We start from the raw sequence: 15,741 nt of genomic DNA, 5'->3' as shown, positions 1-15,741 counted from the left end.
GATTGGTGTCAATAAGACCAGAACAACACCCCTGCATCCTCAATCAGATGGGATGGTCGAGAGGATGAACCGAACGATGGGTAAACACTTGTCCAAAGTTGTATCTGAAAATCAGCGAGATTGGGACCAACACATTCATTTATTCCTGATGGCCTACCGCTCGGCCGTAAATGAAACTACAGGTCAAACACCAACCTGCCTGATGTTGGGTCGTGAAGTTCGTTTGCCCTGCGACCTAGAGTTTGGCTGCAGACCTTCCGAGGAACATGTTGCAGGTGAAGAATACGTCGACCGCCTGAAGTTACGAATTAACAACATTCATGAATTTGCCCGACAACACATCCAGATAGCCAGTGACAGAATGAAAGATCAATATGATTCTCGATGCAAGAATGAAAGCTTCGAAGTAGGTGATCTTGTCTGGCTTTATAATCCACAACGTCGTCGCGGCTTGTGTCCTAAACTGCAAAGACAATGGGAAGGACCGTATGAAGTTAAGAAGAAAATAAATGACGTAATATACAGAATTAAGAAGTTGCCAAACGGTAAACCAAAAGTTATTCACATAAATCGTCTTGCACCATATGCTGGCTCAAATGAAACAGAAGAAGCCCGAGTCCTCCAACAGGAGATGAAAGACGCCGCACAGCCAAGTTTTAATCAATTTATGTCAAATTACGCAGCGAGAAAGAGTGCTAGATTCGGCGTGACCACAGAAGTTCAGCAAGATCTGTTTGGTGTTCCAGAAAACGTCTCTCTAGCCCACTGTGTTGCCCAAGACCTCGAGATGACTAAAGGAATCTCGTCCGTATTCAATAGAAAGTTCGGCCGCCTGGACGAGTTAAGAAATCAACAACCTAAAATTGGAAGAGTACTGCGATTGGAAGATGGTCCTCGATCCTTGCTGTATATGGTGACCAGGAAGTCTTATACGGACACGCCAAGCTACGAGAACATATGGCGTGCTCTAACTAATTTGAAGAAAATCGTGTGTAATTATGACATCAAAGATTTGGCTTTACCAAAAATAGGCCATGCAGTAGAAAATCTGGATTGGAAGATTGTGAGAAGCATGCTTGAAGTGGTCTTCAGAGAAACTGGCGTACAAATCACTGTGTGTTGCATGAACCCGAAGATGTCGTACCCTTCAAAGACAGTAGACTGTTATTTCTTCTTGAAGGGTGTATGCAGAGCTGGAGAGTCGTGTAGATTCCGCCATCCTGGGCCTTCATGTAGAGTTGCTGATCGGGACGCTCAGATCTTAAGAGGGGAGTAGTGTAACGAAAGAAAACTCTTGATCGGCGCCCGTAATAGTAAACAACAAGAGAATGACGTAATCTAATCTTCGCGGCGAGAATCCCGAGAATTCTGGAAGGTAAATCACGTGATCGTGCTGGCAGACAAACGGATCGACTGGTATACAGATGGGAGATATCGAGATGGGCGCGGATATTTCTGGAATGTTCCATTATAACTTTATCGCATATATAAATACGGCATATTTGTAAATAGAGTTTAGTCTTAAGCTAAAGTTTGTAAAGTAAACTTGTATAAATAAAAAATAAAGTCGTATATAAATTACGAACCGCTAGTTTTATTGTAATTAGAAGTAATTACACTAATCACGCTACAATATGTATATTAATTTGGCTAGTCTTTACTATGGCTACGATATTCAAGCTTAGAATGTACCTCTTTGTTACGTTGTTCTAAGATATGCAATAGGCTAATGGGCAACTGCGAGACTTGCAAGACTCTTGCTGCAAGACCAAGACCAAGACCAAGACCGGGAGCGCAATACCAAGACCAAGACCAAGACCAGGTGTACTGGCGCAAGACCAAGACCAAGACTGTCTAAGTCTCGTCTTGGTCTTGCATTTGGGCAACACTAAAATACATGTAATAATAATTATTACATGTACTTGCGCTGGCCAATTTTTTGTGTGACACGGTGACAGGAAAATACAGCGTGTTTTATATGTTTGTTCATGGGTATTCTTTCATTTTTCCTACTGTACATACTTTTGATAACCTAAATAGAAATAATGACATATTAGCAACAGCTGTCAACCTATCAAATAGACATTTAAGTGCAACAGAAAATTTGGTATTGTCAAAAAGTAACTATGCTGTTACTCATCCATATATTCCAAAATTAGACATAATTAGCTCAGTGGAGAAAATATCCCAGTGTTTACCAACTCATGAAAAAGAACAATATAGGGTACTATGTAAACTTGAATTGGAAAAGTCTAATAAAATTGAACAGAACATCAGCAAAGAGGAAATGAAAGCTTTAAAAACTTTAAAAAAATGATGACTCCATAACAATCCTACCAGCGGATAAAGGAAATGCAACTGTAATAATGGATAAAATACAATATGAGGACAAAATTACACATCTAATAACAAATGAACCTTATACCAAATTAACGAAGGATCCAACGAAGACACTGGAAAACAAGATATATAGAACTTTATTCAAATTTAAAAATGATTTAACATACTATCAAAGGAAATTAATGACACCTCATTACAGTAAGACACCACATTTCTATAGAGTGCCAAAAATTCATAAAGCGAATATACCACTTAGACCCATTTGTAGTACCATCAATTCTCCTTGTAGTGAACTATCAAAATTTTTACTAAACATTATAAAACCATTTGCTAATAATAATGACACATTTATAAAAAATCGACAACATTTTTTAAACAAATTATCAAATATTGAATTTAATCCAAATAATATTTTAGTAAGTTTTGACATAAACAGTTTATTTACAAATGTGCCATTAGATAAAACTTTAAACATAATGAAAACGAAATTAGAGAATGATAATACATTGACAACAATATTTTCAATACCTATATTTTTAATTACCTATTTTCAACTAAATAATGAATGCTATAAACAAAATTTTGGTCTAGCAATGGGCTCTTCTTTATCTCCATTATTGGCTAATATATTTATGGAGGATTTCGAAACTAATATTATTTCCAAACAAAATTTAAAACCCACAGTATGGTGGAGATATGTAGATGATGTGTTTTCAATATGGCCTCATAGATCAGCATTGTTGGATACATTCCTAAATATTATAAACGATCAAGAAGAGACAATAAAATTTACAATGGAAAAGGAATATAATAACACCCTACCTTTCCTCGATGTTTTAGTCTCAAAGAAGGATACTGGATATGAGACTCAAGTGTATAGAAAACCAACATATACCAACAGATATATCAATTACAAATCAAATCACAACATCAACGTTAAAAAGGGAATAATTAAATCCTTATAATATGATAGAGCCAAAATTACTTGTTCTAACGAAAATTCATTCTTAAAAGAAAAATAATTGTTAACATCTGTTTTATTAAAAAATGATTATCCTTTATCGTTTATAAATAAGGAATTATCAAGATTGGATCGAATGGAACAGAACAACATTGAACGGGATCCTATAGCATTCACAAGAAATAATACGAGGAAAATATCAATACCATAATATATAAAAGGACTATCTGAGAAACTTAAAACAATAGGAAATAAATTCAACATTTCAACAACATTCAAAACAACAAACACGTTGAGATCTATTCAATATAAAACTAAACCTAACAGTGAACAAGAAAGAACAAAGAATTGTATTTATAAAATACCTGGTGAATGCGAACAATTTTATTTAGGTGAAACATCAAGACCATTAAACGTTAGAATAAGTGAACATCAGTCTTATATTAAAAATAGAGAATTTGATAGATCTCAAATATGTCAACACGCATGGGATAATGAGCACAGAGTTCAGTGGAGAGATTCAAGTATAGTCCTGAAAGAAACAGATATTAAAAAGAGAAAAATCAAAGAAGCGGCTTTAATTATGCTAAATGAAACCAATTGTGTCGCAAATTCCTCGGTAGAATGCAGTAGGATGTGGTTACTCATACTGTTTAGGACTTTAAGTTAAAGAATTTAAGGTCAGTCTGGCAACGGTGTATGGCTACACACCGCGCGAAAACTGCACTTGCGCCGATGTCCGCGCAAGCAAGAACGAACGAGAGACTTAGAGAGAAGATGGAAAACTGACAATGGTTCGATGTATTTGTTAGTTTTTAATAAAGTTGAAATTAGTAATTGTGGTATTACTTAGCTAATAAAAAGTACCCGTGAAGATATATTTGGATGGTTCTAAGCGGGTACATGTGATCCTTCTCAACGGATTAGTGGAAATACAGTTCATATTTACATTTTATCGATCGCTTATATTGATGGTCAGCGATCTCGGCATGGCATGGCATATGGCGGTGATTTAGCGTGGTTACCGGCTAAATGGATATTTGGTTCAACTTTAAAATTAGATTTTTCTGCAACCGTAAGTCTGTTCCATTTTAAACATATTATTCCGATTTACTGTTTATGACTTCTTTAATTTGTGACAGGAAGAGTATTTAGTGTATGTATTGGGGAATAATTATTGACAATTTTAAAGATATTACATTTATATTTAATAATTACGGTTTCATTTGATTGATTGGTTATTTATTGGCAAGTTTGCAGATATTTCTGTTTAATAATTACGTATTTATTGGGTTAATTATTATTAACATTCGTAATTTTCATTTTATTGGCATTTATATTGGTTTAATGGTAATTGTTGGATTAAATATTGATTGATTGGTTATTTATTGGCAAGTTTGCAGATATTTCTGTTTAATAATTACGTACTTATTGGGTTAATTATTATTAACATTCGTAATTTTCATTTTATTGGCATTTATATTGGTTTAATGGTAATTGTTGGATTAAATATTGATTGATTGGTTATTTATTGGCAAGTTTGCAGATATTTCTGTTTAATAATTACGTACTTATTGGGTTAATTATTATTAACATTCGTAATTTTCATTTTATTGGCATTTATATTGGTTTAATGGTAATTGTTGGATTAAATATTGATTGATTGGTTATTTATTGGCAAGTTTGCAGATATTTCTGTTTAATAATTACGTACTTATTGGGTTAATTATTATTGACATTCGTAATTTTCATGTTATTGGCATTTATATTGGTTTAATGGTAGTAAAATTGGATTAAATATTGACATTGATTAATTATTGACAATTTTGCAAATATTTCTAGTTAATAATTAAATACTGGGTTAATTATTATTGGCATATGTTATTTTTATTTGATTGGTATTGTTTAATGGTAACTGTTTGGTTAAATATTGGCATTAGTTAATTATTGGCAACTTTGCAAATATTTATATTTAATAGTCATGGCGGAAAGTCGTGACAAAGAGTTAGTTAGATCACGTGGCACAATTAAAGGTCAATTAACGAACTTTGAGACTTTTGTAAATAAATGTAAACAAGATAAGAATCTTTTGATTGAATTGGAAAGTCGGTTGGATAGGGCATTAGGATTATTGGATAAATTTGAAGAAGTCCAGAGTGAGATAGATCTTATGGCCTCAGATGAGCAATTTGTAAAGAATCTTTCTGATGAAAGAAATAACTTCGAAAATTCCTTTTATAGGGTGATCTCATTGGCAAAAAATATGTTACAAGAAAGTGAAAGTCATTTGGTAGGGTCGCTGGTGGGGTCTCAGATAGCTTCTAGCTCTAGTAATCATAGCAATAATGGAGAATTGGCTCTGCAAGCGAAACCAAAGCTCCCGTCTATTCCTCTCCCAAATTTCAGCGGGGCAGTGGACATGTGGATGGAGTATAAAGAAACCTACGAATCGTTGGTACACAATAATAATGCACTTTCAAGTATTGAAAAATTTCATTTTTTAAAACGAACATTACAGGGTGATCCCGAAAAGATGGTAAAAATGCGTAAAATGACGGCAGAAAATTATGAGGTTGTTTGGAAGTTGTTGTGTGATCGTTATGATGATAAACCTTTGTTAGTTGGCTTTCACATAGATTCATTATTAGAATTTCGGTCATTATCAAAAGAATCTGCTACAGATTTACGAGATATGTTGGATACGATAATTGAAAGTTTGTTTGCGTTGGAAAAGCTTGATGTTGAGTCAAATTCATGGGATCCGTTCTTGGTACATTTAATGTCGAAAAAGTTAGATCAATTTTCATTCAGCAAATGGGAAGAAATTAGACCTAAAAAAGAAATAGCGACTCTAGAGCTATTTAAAGATTTTTTAAGGAATAGGATAGATAGCTTGAAAAACATTGAAAGGATGCGAAAAGAAAAGAACCCTAGTGACAATAAAGGAAAAAATGGACAAGCTAATTGGAAAAACAAATCAAACAAAACATTAGTTGCAGTGGAAACAGATTCCTGTTGTTTCTACTGTAAAGAAAAGCATTTTATCTATAACTGTTCCAGTTTTTTGAAATTAAATACGTATGGTAGATATAAACAAGCACAAAAATTGGGTTTATGTTTGAATTGTTTACAAAAAACTAATCATATTAGTAAAAATTGTCAATCTGGAACCTGCAGGAAATGTGGGCGGAAACATAATACACTCCTCCATTACGGTAGTGGGGGGTCAGAAAATGAAGGCACTGGAGTAAAGTGTCAGGAAGGTGTTGGTCAACTTTCTGCTGTACAGATCTGCGAAGAAGGTGCCACTGCCTCTGGTAATAATGGTCATCAATCATCAGTTGGTCCATCAAATGGTATGTCACTTAGCGTTAATTCTGTGTGGTTGGAAAATGGAGCTGCGGTTCCTGGTGAGGTATTGTTATCAACTGCATTAGTTCAAATACTTGATGGGAGTGGAAAAGCTTGTACATGCAGAGCCTTGTTAGATTCTGGGTCACAGCCCAATTTAATAAGTGAAGAAGTGGTAAAGCGGTTAAACTTACCTAGGAAGTCAGTAGAACTTACTTTAGCAGGAGTTGGAAGCAAAGCAGCACAAGTAAAATATAGGTGCAACGGTACAGTTGAATCAATTGGGGTGGGCTTTAGAAAAAATGTATCTTTTCTGATAGTTCCACAAATTACTGGAATGATTCCCAGTCAGAATATACCTACCACAAGGTTAAATATTCCTAAACATCTGCGATTGGCAGATCCAGGATTTCATAAACCTGGAAAGATTGATCTCCTCTTAGGAGTGGATATATTTTATGAATTACTGTGTGTTGGACAAATTCGGTTGGGTCCTAACCTTCCATTGCTTCAGAAGACAAAGTTGGGCTGGCTGGTTAATGGAAAAATGAGTTTTATTGGAAACACATCTAATATTACTAGTTGTAATCTTAGTGTATTAGACATCAGTCAACAATTGGAGAAGTTTTGGCAAATAGAAGAAGTACCAGATGGACAAGAGGTGCTTTCAAAGGAAGATATGGAATGCGAGCACATCTTTCAACAAACGACAAAGAGGGCTCCTGATGGAAAATTTGTGGTTCATATTCCACTCAAGAGACCAGTAACAGAATTGGGTCTATCTAGGCAATCAGCATTAAATAGATTTTATAAATTGGAACAAAAATTGGAAAAGAATAAAACTTTGCAAGAGTTGTATATCAAGTTCATGCAAGACTATATTGACATGGGTCATATGTCATTATCAGATGGTTCGTTAGAGAATATCTCATATTACTTTCCACATCATGGAGTTATTAATGAAAATAGTGAGACTACAAGGCTGAGAGTGGTATTTAATGGTTCAGCCAGTACAGATACAGGCGTATCTTTCAATGACTTGCAATATAATGGACCAAAGGTACAAGAAGATTTGGTTTCTATACTTTTGAGATTTAGACAGCACAGTGTGGTAGTTGGTGGAGATGTCGCAAAGATGTATAGGATGATTTGGGTTGCTCATGAGCAACGGTCCTTACAAAAAATAATTTGGAGAGCATCACCTGATGCAGACTTAGAAGAGTATACACTCAACACAGTCACGTATGGAACAAAGTCTGCACCTTACCTGGCAATAAGATGTTTAAAGGAGTTAGGAGTTCAGTGTGCAGAGACCAGACCTGAAGCTTCTCAAACCATTTTGAAAGACTTTTACGTAGATGACTTACTTACAGGTGCTGAATCAGCAGAAGAAGCAATAAGCTTGTGCAAGGAAGTGGATCAAGTTTTAAAAAGTGGAGGTATGGAGTTGAGAAAATGGGTAACAAACAGTAAGGAGGTGCAGCTCGCATTGGCATGTTCAGAGGATGGTTCTGGGTCCGTTCAGATTGGAGAAAAGGACAAAAATAAAACACTGGGATTGATATGGGCATTTAAAGAAGACACATTGATGTTCGCAATAGACTTTTCAGGTAAAGACAATAGGCATACGAAACGGTCAATATTATCAGAAGTCTCAAGGATTTTTGATCCCTTAGGGTTGGTGGGACCTTCAGTACTTTTGGCGAAACACTTGCTACAAAAAATGTGGCAGCAAAAACTTAACTGGGATGAATCATTGCCTTACAATTTGGAGACAGAATGGAGAAAATTGAGGGCAGAGTTCTTAAACTTAAATAGTTTGAGAATTCGAAGACATGTGGTTTGCAAGAATGCTGTAACAGTGGACATTCATGGATTTGCAGACGCTTCAAAATTGGCATATGGAGCGTGTGTGTACCTTAGAAGCGTAGATCAAGATGGATTGGTGACAATAAGTTTGTTGTGTTCTAAAGTAAGAGTAGCTCCATTGAAGGCACAAACAATTCCGAGACTTGAGCTCTGTGCAGTATTGGTACTGGTTAAATTGGTTTCAGTAGTTCGAGCGTCTCTTACCGTGAAAATTGACAATACCTTTTATTGGACAGATTCTACAGTGGTACTGGGATGGCTTAAGACGGATGTTTGCAAATTACAGGTTTTTGTCGCAACCAGGGTTAGCCAAATTAAAGGCATTGTAAAATGTGGTGAATTTAGACATGTGAGATCAGAGCACAACCCAGCAGACCTTCTATCTAGGGGTGTGTTACCGTCGAAGATTATTGGCTTACGACATTGGTGGATTGGACCTGAATGGTTAAAATTGGAAGAATCAGAGTGGCCCAATTTGGGTCAAGAGGAACAATTGGAATTGCCAGACTTAAGGCATGCAGTAGTTTCACACATAGCTACTGAAGAGAACCCACAACTCTTTCATTTCGAAGAATTCAGTTGCTTAAATAGACTAAGGAGAGCTGTGGCATATTGTTTTAGATTTGTTAAAAAGATCAGATCAAGAGATTTTGATGTAACCAGATCACTATCTCCTTTGGAATTGGAACAAGCTATGGATGCATTGGTATTGGTATCACAGAAAGAAAGTTTTGGAGAAGAAATAATGGCATTGGAAAATGGAAAACCCTGGAAGAAAAATCTTCTTAATTTGAATCCTTTCATGGATGAGGCAGGATTTCTCAGGGTGGGGGGTAGATTAAACTTGGCAAACATTCCTTATTCACAGAAACACCCTCGTCTATTAAATGCGAAACACAGGTTTACCATATTATTATTTGAAATGGAACATAAGAGGTTGCTACATTGTGGACCGCAGCAACTGTTAAGTACTGTCAGAGAAAAATTTTGGGTATTGGGGGGTCGAAACTTAGCACGAAAAGTGTGTCGCAGTTGTGTGAGATGTTTCAGAGCTAAACCTATTCCTTTGGAACAAATTATGGGTCTTTTACCGAAAGATAGAGTAGAAGTCAATCCTCCATTTTATGTAACGGGAACGGATTATGCAGGTCCTTTTCCAATGAAAACAAAACGTGGTCGTGGTGGTCAAATAGTTAAATGTTATATTTGTCTTTTTGTGTGCTTTTCAAGTAAAGCACTTCATTTAGAGGTTGTATCGGACCTAACCAGCGAAGCCTGGATTGCTTGTTTTCGAAGGTTTATCTCACGACGGGGCAAACCACTTAAAATTTATTCAGATAATGGGTCAAACTATATTGGGGCTAATACTGAATTAAGGGAATTGCAAACTTTTTTGGAACGTGAATCACAAACAATTAGTAATGCATTAGGTAATGAGGGAATTCAATGGCAATTTATTCCGGCACGTTCTCCAAATTTTGGGGGGTTATGGGAAGCCGCCGTAAAATCATGTAAACATCATTTAAGGAGAATATTGGTTAACTCTCCTCTTACATACGAGGAATTTGGTACTCTTCTTGCACAGGTTGAAGCTGTTCTAAACTCCCGTCCTTTGGTCCCTCTTTCCTCTAGTCCTGACGACCTTGAAGTATTAACACCTTCCCATTTCCTTATCGGACGAAAGCTCACTGCAGCTCCTGATCCAAGTCTAAAGGAAATTCCAGTCAGTCATCTGTCTCGTTGGCAACATGTACAGATGCTTCATCAACATTTTTGGAGTAGATGGTCGAGTGAGTACCTTGCTGAATTGCAGCAACGAAACAAATGGTTGAAGAATACCAGTAATCTTCAAACTGGACAGTTAGTTATCATCAAGGAAGACAATCTTCCGCCATCCCAGTGGCGACTAGGAAGAGTGAAGGAACTATTCCGTGGTCCAGATGGAAATGTGCGAGTTGTATTGGTCAAAACTCAATTGGGAGAATATAAACGATCTATTTCAAAACTGTGTCCACTCCCAGGACAATCATAGTGATTAAGTGTTCATTTTTTACGTTACATATTATAAACATTGGTTAGGATCAATTTTATGTTTTTCAGTTAAATTTGTTACATTTTTTATATTGAAATTGCTATTTCAATGTGGGGGGAATGTTTAGGACTTTAAGTTAAAGAATTTAAGGTCAGTCTGGCAACGGTGTATGGCTACACACCGCGCGAAAACTGCACTTGCGCCGATGTCCGCGCAAGCAAGAACGAACGAGAGACTTAGAGAGAAGATGGAAAACTGACAATGGTTCGATGTATTTGTTAGTTTTTAATAAAGTTGAAATTAGTAATTGTGGTATTACTTAGCTAATAAAAAGTACCCGTGAAGATATATTTGGATGGTTCTAAGCGGGTACACATACTAAAAGAGGAAGTCGATAGAAAGAAAATACCAGGATTAGTAAGTCAATAACATATCGAGTTAATACATATTTAATATTTTAGTATTATTTATATCTCTATGTATTATTAATATTATTTATAATTTAAAATAACATATGTACAAATTAAGGTCAGAATTTGGTTTTAGTTTTGAAAGTAAACCTAAATAAGACCTAATACTTACGATGTCGGGATAGTATCACGAGGTTTTTTCCTGGTTTTCCCTCGTGATTTACTATGGAATCTCTAGCGCGAGAATTTTACTGTCACCATTGCATATATTGTCTTTTTAAAGACAGATCACATGTTATGAATTTTTTGTGACGGATATTCTTGAGTTGTGGTTGATTTTATGTAATCTAATGAACTATATTTCCATAAAGTCGTCCCAGGAACGCAACTCATAAATATTGGCAATATCATTTTAATGTCTTCTACTTTAAAATGTATAATATATGTCTGAATTGCCGATATAAATGAGTCAGATTAAATAAATTATTAGAAGATTTTTTTTTATAAGCAACAACATTTTTATTTAATTCATTAATATTTTTTGTATTTTAACAACGGCGCCTGATTTGGGCGTCGAAACGATACTAAAATCATTTTTTTAGTAAAATTGTGGCTTATTTCCCATCAAAACTAGTTAATTGCAAAAATGCCACAAGAAAATAGCTTCAGAACAACATAATATAAGTATTTTAATTTATTTACACAAACCCTGAAAACACAACTAATTAATTTATAATATATTTATTTATTATTTGACAACACGAATGTATAATTTAAACTGCCTAAAAACTAAATCGTTTATGTATTTGTATATTTGGTGATGTTTTGGTATTCAGGATACTGCAGTTAATACTCAACGGAAAGATCGATGGAAACAGAAGAATTGGTAGGAAGAAATATTCATGGCTCCGAAAGTCCGAAGGGCTGGTTTATCAGCAGATGAATTATTATATGCCGCGCAAGAACGAGAACGATATCGGCAAATTATCATGGAAACTAGTCACTCCTAAAATTTGGGCACTAAAGAAGAAGATATTTGGTGAACCGGCCCTCATCCCCGTAGAAATATCTCGATTTATTCCATGACCTCGAGTTGTAGGTCATCTAAGCCGGACTACGCGTTACCATCTGGATGATTCGAAAGAGCTCCACATGCTTTAAGAATGGTAGGTCGTCGAACGACAGACTAATATTCGGGGCAAACGTAACAATACTGTACTGAAGATCCAACAACATAGTTGATTGTAGGTTAAAATGGAACTTCTATAATTATATAGGAAGTTAGGAGTGGGCTTGTATTTGTTGCTGGAGTGTATTAGGAAAACAGCTACCAGAAGTTGGTGAACTCTTCCAAGGTGGCGTTTGTAACTAAAGACATCCACTTGGAACTGACCATTCTAAAATATATGGCCTTATTAATAATATAATAATATGGCTCTAATAATATATTTCCTTGGGGATGCCACTCTGGGGCAGTCTTTGCAACATTGGAACTATTTTTTCGGAGTGTGTGACCGATCCAAACCCCAATTTTTGGATTTTATTTCATCTTCTACCCTCTTTTGTTGGGTCAGGTGTAGTAGATCTTCGTTTCTGACAGGGGCGGCCCGTCAGGGTAGGCAAGGTAGGCACCGCCTAACCTCTTCAAATGTACAATAACAAATTATTTATTGATATAAATTACTTATTTCAAAACTGTAATTTATAAATATTGATACAATACCTAAGTATCTAAAAATCTAAAATAATACAAAGCTAGTTTTTAATTCATCTCTGAAGTTGTAATAATTATTGTACGCTCCCCGTAGCGTAGCATTACTACGACGGCTTTACCCTAGGGCAGGCTCTCTAAAAAGTAGCCGAACAGAATTCGCATTTGTCTCACTCTTTACGCTAAGCACAGCGGTTGTATTGTCGCTTGCCTGGCCGTGTATTTTCGGGCTAGAGGTAGGCTAGATTTTTTTGAGCCTTTGACATTGGTTGCGCCGAGTTGCATCTCGGAACTGCCAATTGAATGTTTTAGTTCGAAAAGTTCGAATTTTGTCCTGAAATTTGGTATGTGGGGTTAGAATAATATTTCTAACAATTTTTCCAAATAACTTTTTGCGATATCTCTAACGCGAAACAAAATATTGAAAATTCGTCCTGATTGTGAATTCGCAGTAGGCCGCGTTTAAAACTTAAATTTCAGTTGACTATCTTAAAAAGTGTAAACCATCAAAATGAATGACTACAAAATTTCAAATCTGTATTTATTTTGATAGCCGAAATATCTTAATGTTGTTCTGAAGCTATTTTCTTGTGGCATTTTTATAATCAAGTATATTCAAATGGGAAATAAGCCACAATTTTACCTAAAAATGATTTTATTAACGTTTCGACGCCCAAGTCAATAGAAAGAAAATACCACAATTAGTAAATCAGTAACATATCGAGTTAGTACATTTAGTATTTTAGTATTATTTAAAATTTAAAATATCAAGTCAGAATTTGGTATTAGTTTTGAGAGTAAACTAAATGTAAACCCAAATACTTACGATGTCGGGATAGTATCACGAGGTTTTTCCTGGTTTTCCCTCGTGATTTACTATGGAATCTCTAACGCGAGAATTTCAGTGCCAACGTTACATTTGGTTGTCTTTTTAAAGACAGATCACATGCTATGATTTTTTGTGGCGGATATTCTTGAGTTGGGATTGATTTCATGTAATCGAATGAACTATCTTTTAGTAAAGTCGTCCCAGGAACGCAACTCATCAATATTGGCAATATCATTTTAAAGTCGTCTACTTTAAAATGTATAATACGTGGCTGAATTGCCGATATAAATGAGTCAGATTAAATAAATTATTAGAAGAAATTTTTACTAAGCAACAACATTTTTGTTTATTTAGTATTATTTGGTATTTTGACAACGACACCCGACTTGGGCGTCGAAACCGAAATATCTTGTTGTGTTGTTGTGTTTTCATCTTAAATGCGACACGCTGTATACAGGGTGTTTGGTAAAGAATGGGCCATAGCTTAACACTAGATTCCTGAGGTTAAAATATGTCGATTTGAGCTAACTTACCTTAGTACGAAAGGTTGATAATAACCGAAATACAGGGTCAAAGTTAAAACTTTTATTTTATTTATTCTTGAATATTTCCTAACAGACATGGGATAATAACACAAAATTTGGTAAGCGGGGATTTTTTGAGACGAGAAATCTAAATTCACCACCAAAAATGATGTATTATCCAGAGGGCGCCACATACGCCTTTCAGCGCTCATTTAATATGTTCAATTTTTTTATTACCCACTCTACATACTTTCTAAATAAAAAATTTTATTCTGTTAATATTTTTACTTAAAAAAGGTATACTACATTCATCTCGCTAAACTCAACCGTTTTCGAGATAAATGCATTTTAAATCTTCGAGGCAACATAATTTTTTGCATATCATTGCAGTTACAGTTACACCCGAAAAATAACTTAAAATCATAAAAATTTACAAAAATGTATCTCAAATTTCTTCAAATGGAATTTGCGATGCAATGACATAAATATGAGAACTGGCACAATTATTATGGTTTCAAGTTTATTTTTCGGGTCTAACTACAATGATATGCAAAAATTATGTTGTATCGCAGACTTAAAATGCGTTTATCTCGAAAACAGTTTAGCCTAGCGAGATGAATGTAGTATACCTTTTTAAAGTAAAAATATTAAGAGAATAAAAATGTTGATTCAAAAACTACGTGGCGTGGGAGATAAAAAAATTAAACGTATTAAATGAGCGCTGAAAGACGTATGTAGCGTCCTCTTGTTAATAGAGATCATTTTTGGTGGCAAATTTAGATTTCTAATCCCAAAAAACCCCGCTTACCTACCAAATTCCGTGTTGTTATCCCATGTCTGTCAGGAAATATTCAAGAATAAATAAAATAAAAGTTTAAGATTGACACCCTGTATTTCGGTTATTATCAACTTTGGTACTAAGGTAAGTTAGCTTAAATCGACCAATTTTAAGCTCAGGAATGTTAGGTTAAGCTATGGCCCATTCTTTACCAAACACCCTGTACCTATATAGGTATGTACATATTATTATACACTATATGTGTCGCCTACCCGGATACTGACGTCACGAGCCGCCACTGGTTTCTGATAATGTTTGGCCAGAATACGCGAACAATTCTTCGTAGGCATTTGTTAACAAAGACCTGCCGTTTGTCTGTAAAGGTTTTTGTCATTTTCCAGGTTTCACATCCGTAAAGTAGAACAGACAGTGGTGGATTTAGGGGGGGCTAGAGGTGCTGTAGCACCGGGCCCCCAGGTTGAAGGGGCCCCCAGAAGACCTACACATTTGTCTAAAATTACGTATTTGGCATTCTGACGCGCCGTCGTACTTACCCTACCAAACTCCTCTTATTTATTATAAAAATTACTTTAAAATTATTGTTGTATTGACAATTTCATATAATCTTTTTTCTGAGAGAAAAGGAAAGGAACACCCGATAACCACCCTTTTATGACATGACATAAACAGTTTTGCCAATCGCATTTCTCCAGATTATCCGATGATCTCTTCAAAATTATCCGATTTGTCACGAAAAGGTACGCTAGGTAAAAAATTATTCTGTTATTAAAATCAATGTTGCCAATGTTATTCTTTTAGTCCCCTTAACAACCATCAAATAACAAAATCCGTTGTTCGTACGCCAATCAGTTGATTGTAATCAATTATCATTATGATAATTAACATAATTAATTGATTAATTAATTATTAATTATC

The 15,741-nt window shown here is 35.2% G+C and overlaps 1 protein-coding gene across 1 annotated transcript; it reads left to right on the top strand.

The window, feature by feature from the left end:
* Positions 1 to 5,282: 5,282 nt before the first annotated feature.
* On the top strand, positions 5,283 to 12,049 carry LOC126882472 (uncharacterized). Its single transcript, XM_050647437.1, has 3 exons — positions 5,283 to 7,338; positions 8,026 to 8,167; positions 11,800 to 12,049. The coding sequence occupies exons 1-3, from the start codon at positions 5,283 to 5,285 to the stop codon at positions 12,047 to 12,049; spliced, it is 2,448 nt and encodes an 815-aa protein (XP_050503394.1).
* The last annotated feature ends 3,692 nt before the right edge of the window (positions 12,050 to 15,741 follow it).

This window comes from Diabrotica virgifera, chromosome 3 (assembly GCF_917563875.1).
Source record: "Diabrotica virgifera virgifera chromosome 3, PGI_DIABVI_V3a".
In the NCBI taxonomy this organism is placed as follows: domain Eukaryota; kingdom Metazoa; phylum Arthropoda; class Insecta; order Coleoptera; family Chrysomelidae; genus Diabrotica; species Diabrotica virgifera.
This window is presented reverse-complemented; position numbering and strand designations above follow the sequence as displayed.